Raw genomic sequence first — 6,000 nt, forward strand, 5'->3', positions numbered from 1 at the left:
GGGGACCAAGTTTTAAAGACTTTGAAAGTCAGGTGGTGGGAATGAGATGTTTACATCTGTTACATCCCATTATTCCATGTTCACTTAGAATGTATACCCCCAGCACTGAGCAGGCCAAGGAGAAAGATGAAGAGTTCAAAAACAAGCCTGAGCTACATACTGAGGTCTTGTTTGAAAGAACTAAAACATTTCAGTGTAAATGTGTGTCACAAGAAACGGGAGTGTACACAGCACACCTCTGCTGATATGGACATGTGGTTCATAGTAGCCCAACCACCCAGGCAGATCATTCAGCAAACCTTCCAGCCCCCACTGCCATGAGTTTCGGTGTATCCGCTGCTCCAGTGGGCATGGGTGCTCTTTCTGGATGATTCTTCAGGACAGGGGATTAAAGTCTGGTTTTGCATCCTATGGTCCAAGTTATGTGTGCTTGGGCTAAACTGGCCCTGCGTGCTTGGAGATGGAGGAGCCCATGAGCGCACCCCAGCTCCTCTGGTTAAACCCTGTCGCTATTCTCTGTTCCCAGCACCACCCAAGACTGTCAAGCCCTCTGAGGATCAGCTGAAGCCCGACAGCTCGGAGGGGTCCAGTTCCTTCAACTACACGGTGCTCCAGCACCTCGGCCAGTTCCCACCCCTCATGCCCAACAAGCAGATCGCAGAGTCAGCCAACAGCAGCAACCAGCAGAGCCAGGCAGGGAGCAAGCCCGCCATGTCCTATGCCAGTGCGCTGCGGGCCCCGCCCAAGCCCAGGCCGCCACCAGAGCAGGCCAAGAAAGGCAGCGACCCGCTGTCCTTGTTCCAGGAGCTCAGCCTGGGCAGCAGCCCGGGCAGCAACGGCTTCTACTCCTACTTCAAGTGACCGCGCTCTTATAGTGTTCAGTTCCTGTTTATCAGTAGGGTTGAGGTGGCAGGCTCGTCTGTGTGCAGCCCTCTGTGAAACGTTGATCGCACTCTCAACTCAGTACCCTTGCTGCTAGACCTGCGCCTAAGTTTAAAAGTATATTCCATTATTTTGCATTTTTGATGTGAGTCAGAACTTTGACAGCTTTTATGTAGAATAAAAATATTTTTAAATTTGTGTATTGTTACATATGTTTGCATCAAGCTAGCAGCTAAGAGGTTAATTGTGCAACTATAAAAAAAAAAAAGAAAAAAAGTTTGTCTAAAATGTATTTAAAAATGAAAAAAAAAGTTAAGTAGCATTTACATTTATTCAGTAATATTACCACATGCTGGGTTTCTGTACCAGAAATGGCCAGTTGATGTACAAATGTATGTTATTTTTGCTTAAATTCATTTAAAAAAATTTTTTTTAAATAAAGGGGCAGCATCTTCTAAATACTTTATCAGTTTTTTTTTTTGGACAGGATGCTGTGTTTTAAAACTTTGAGAGTTTTAGCTATCTGTGACATGCTTTTCTCTCCATCAGCAGGGAGAGAGATCACGGCCTTCCTTGCCCGTGTATTCTGTATGCCACTGGGTTTTGAAATGTGAAAAAGAAAAAGAAAAAAAAAAAAGCAACCCAAAACCCAGTGGCATAATTAGTTGGCTTTTTTTTTTTTTTTTTTTTTTTGGAGAAACACCACTTCCAGCTTGTTTTTAATGTTAATTTTGACAGTGTGTATGTGTGTGGTTTTTTTTTTTTTTTTAAACAAATCATGAAGCTGAAAAATTTTTAGGATTGTTGGTGCTTAGTAGACTTGACAACTACTTTAAAACTGCGTGAATTTAGTGGAAAAAAAAAAAACTTCTTTCTCATTCTGCATGTGTAAGTGTTTGTAGCCTGGCCCCTCCTCCAGGGCAGTAAGAACTGTACCGACTAGAAGTTTGGGTTTCTTTTCCTCCAGTGAAAATTTTGGTACCTTATTTGATGTTTACATTAAGATATGACATTACACATGGCAATTTTAGGATTTTTCTAGTTGTTCTGTTTGAGAAAGACCATTAAAGAAAAAAAAAAGTCCAAAAGTCGATCAAATCTGGGGCATGTTTAGCATCCTTTGATTCTTCTGAAATTCCCCCTTGAACTCATTAAAAATATGAAATTTCAACAACTGTCTACAGTAGTCCACAGCCCAACAGTTGTTTCAAATGAACACAAAGCGGGGAAGAGGCTATCCTTCTCGTGTGTTCTTTAATACATTTGAAGTAATGAATGTCCTTGGTGTTTCCTGATCAGTAGCTCTGGTTTTATATTTCAGAGGTATCTTAAGACGGCAATACATCTCCCTCCACTTTTAGATTAAGATGAAGATGGGGGTATTTCAGAAGAGCCTAACCTTCCTGATGATCATTCAAGCATAGTTTTCTGGAAGACTTTTTTGATAGATCATTTTAAACTGGGTTGAAGGGACAAGGGGAAAGGTAGAATTACTTATATCTCTCTGACTAGGGGTTAGTTTATGGTGGCCATCTATGGCTTCCTGCAACCCCCAGACAATGTGGGATAGAAGGCTGGGCTGGCTAAGGGCTAGCCAACTCCAGGACCAATGTTGTGGCCTCTCTAATTCGTGTTCAGGGCTGAGGGATTGATACCTGGCTTCCTGTCTCAAGGTGAACACCTCTTTTGAGGTTGGAGATGTGGACCCCCCCAAACTGGAGATGTGTTACTGGATAGTGCAGATCACCACAGCAGAGGTGTGAGCTAGTGAGCCAGGGCCCCATACTCTGCGTGATATGACATCACCACATACGGTTGGCCATGTTTTAGGCTGAACAAGACAACTCTTGCCCCAGGGCTCTGTGTGTTTCTAACTCTGTGCCCGAACAAGATGTAGGACTCCCCCATGATGAGGCTGTGTGTGTGTCCATCAGTGATAGCTCCCACCCCCACACTTGCAGACACACAGGACAGAACTATACTGTCAACTTTCAGTTCACCTCTCATCAGCAGGCCGTCGCCCAGTTTTCTGTTTCTCATACTTGAACCTTTAAAAGATCCCAGTTTTAAAATTACTTATATTTAGTTAAAGTCGCATGTGTTGTGTCCTATACTTTTATGTAAAAACACCGATGGCGGGGCACCTTGGATGAGGAACCATCAAGGTTGCAGTGACATTCTCAAAGCGGTTATTTCTAAGGAATGACACTAGCTGCTTACTAGGTGACTGCTCTGTTGTGAGTGTCTGAGTGTTCCCATCTGTTTCTTGTGTCCATGTTTTCATGTTCTGCATACAGTGCTTCTTTGAACCTGGTTCCTCCTTCCCAGCATTACTCCCATCTTCCTGTCCAGGCTCAAAGGAGCCCATTACTTACTCCCAGCATCTTGTACCAGTCTTCAGCAGATCTTACCAGAAGGATCACTGTGAGTCCTCATTGCTAATCTTTGCTGTTACTTGGGGTAGTATTAGCAGGGTTAGTCAGTGTCATGAAAATACCTTATTTCCTTCATTAGTTTCAGTTTTTTAGAGCTCAGATGTGTGTGTATTTATGTGTTTGTTTACATACATAAGCACATTTTTTTTTTTCAAGAAAACTTGATAGCTCTGTGAACTATGATGCAGATTTCTTCTGAGGCCGTTTTATGATTTTTTTTCATTTCTTTGTTCCTTTTTTTGGTGGAGTTTCCTTGTCCTTGTCAGTCCTGTTTTAGTCATTTCACTACAACTTGAGAGGTATTTCTTTTCCCTCTCTCCCTTTTTTTGTCTTTATTTCTTTTGCTCTTTTAGGTGATAATTTATAGAATGTTCATGCTAAGTTTGGTTCCCCTTACTCTCTTGATCTAAGATGAATTCTTGTTGAAATTTGAACCTCATTCACTGTATCATGGCTATTTTCTGGTGTGTTTCTCAACAAAGTCCATTCTAGCTCTGCCAATGCTAATCATAACGTCTTGTCCTTGATCAATCAGTAGCTAATTATTGACCATTCAAACTAATGACCTCAGTCTTCCTGTCGTCACAGATGTGCTTTCTGTGTGGGCCATCTTGTGTAAAGAAAACACCCAGCTGTCTGGTGTGGGTATGTTATTTTTTCTTTTGTTTTTGTTCTAATCAAGATTGTAGGATGAGTTCAGGTTTGGTGTGAGCATCAACTGATCTTTTCTGTTCAGAGAACTACAGGGTAAGTAAAATCAGCAGAAATCTTGTGGAATAAGCATTACCCAGTTAAACAAAGCAGCCTCTAAAGCCTATTTATGGACGAGGTTCTCTTGTTTCTGAAGGCATTGCAGTCCTGGGGAAGCTAGCTGTCTTTAACCTTGGGCTCATGTTGTATTGTGTTGCCCTAGTGTAGTTGATGTTTTTGATATGTTTCATTTTGAGAGCAGAACTGAAAACATAAAAGAATGTATCTCTAGTCAGGGTGTGAAAACAACTTTCAGTTAAATCTGAGTATCTCAACTATTGTCATTAGAAAAGTTAGATTTCTTAAAATAGTTGGTTTTTAGGAGATGCCCATGTGTGAAAGAGTCATTGCATAGTGGAGAGTTTTGTTAATAGAAAAAGTCTATAAAAATTTATGATTAAAACTTACCATATAGTAAAACATGTACATTATTTAGGCTGTTCACCCCTCCCCACCAACCTCTCCACTTCCTCAAAGCTAAGCTTGTCTTTTCTTCTTAAGTAGATATTTTCCATGCCTCCCTTCAACATATGAAAGCTTTTACCATCACTGTGTGTCTTCTTGCTCCTGGGGGCCAAATGTCCTGGTAGATCTGACATGCCATGGGATCGATATTCAAACTGCCCAGCGATGAGAAGAAATGTGAGTGATGCAGAATATCCTTAGTGTGTCCCCCACATCATGTACCCAGTTCAGAGCATTCACTACAGTAGGCGTCTTCACGTCTCCCTCTGAGACCCAACAGTGAGGCTGCCTAGTTCACACTTGCCAGTTTCATCCCTGTTTAATTAGCAATCCCAAGACCCCTGGTAGGAGGGGATTTTTACTAGACCTTAACATTCTAATAAGAGACCAGGAAGTGGCAGCATATCATCACCTCTAAGCTAGAATATCAGGTTAAACAGGTATATGTGTTTTTTTTTTTTTTTTTTTTAAGTTTTAGTGTAACATTCAGGCATTTCAACCTACTGAAAATACCTACTTTAGAGTGATCTTTAAAGAAACCCTCATTGTTTAAAAAAATGTTTTGTAAGGGAGGTTCCTAATAGAATCTAGACTTAGACTTGTAAGCCACCGTTAAATCCCAGCCCATTTATACAGTGGTAGCCTGAGGTTTTCTGAAATTAGTTTCAAGAGAAAACCCGTGTGTCTTGTAGTTTCAATCATCAGAGTGGTAGACCAGACTTTACTTGCAGTTTGTTCAACAGAGAGATTTTATTTTGATACAAATGTTAAACATAAAGCATAGTAAGTTTTATATAATTCTATAAGTATGTTTTTGGGGGGTCTTTTGGCTATTTCTACCTCACCTGAGGTCTCTTCTGTAGTTTATTTAGCATACTAGCATGTGGTTGCCTGCCTTCGGATGATGGATGGGAGGGGAAATCAATATTACCTTTTAAGAAAATTTTGATTTTTATGGAATAGTTGTTTTAATATTTTAGTGTTTGAAAGTGAAGGTGGAAAGGGTGGCAAATTGCATACAGTGATAGCTATTTACAAATCTATAGTATTTTAAGATTTTAAAATTGTGAGCAAGATCGAGCAAAAATCAAAAAAAAAAAAAAAAAAAAAAAAAAGTGGTTGTGAGGCTGAAGCCAGCCTCGGCTTTCTTCCCGGACAGGTTGTTAAAGGACGGATAGCTGCACCCACCCCCTCCCCCCCCCCAGAGTGGCCACCGTAGCTGTCCAGGGAATGCACTTTGAAGACCACTGGTCTAGAGAAAGCCGGAGGGTTTTTCATCTCTTTACTCTTGGGTCATTCTAATCATTCTGACATGAGAAGTGGCCCTTTTAATGGAAAAGGCTCTCTACCTTTGGAGTCTCTGCCGCTTCTCATTAGGTTGCAGGGGTGCTTTCATTTCTAGGGTGAGTTTGTGGTTAGGGACACAGCTGCCTGGCTGTCGTCTGGAAGCTGCGCATTTGTGGGATGT

At 41.3% G+C, this 6,000-nt stretch overlaps 1 protein-coding gene across 1 annotated transcript in view; it reads left to right on the plus strand.

The window, feature by feature from the left end:
• Helz (helicase with zinc finger) overlaps nucleotides 1–1,341 on the plus strand; it is a 124,633-nt gene extending 123,292 nt beyond the window's left edge. The window contains exon 33 of the mRNA XM_051179515.1: nucleotides 527–1,341. Within this exon, the coding sequence (XP_051035472.1) occupies nucleotides 527–861 (335 nt within the window). The 3' untranslated portion in view covers nucleotides 862–1,341. The remainder of the gene's footprint in view (nucleotides 1–526) is intronic.
• Nucleotides 1,342–6,000: the final 4,659 nt, after the last annotated feature.

This window comes from Phodopus roborovskii, unplaced genomic scaffold, assembly GCF_943737965.1.
Source record: "Phodopus roborovskii unplaced genomic scaffold, PHOROB, whole genome shotgun sequence".
NCBI lineage: Eukaryota > Metazoa > Chordata > Mammalia > Rodentia > Cricetidae > Phodopus > Phodopus roborovskii.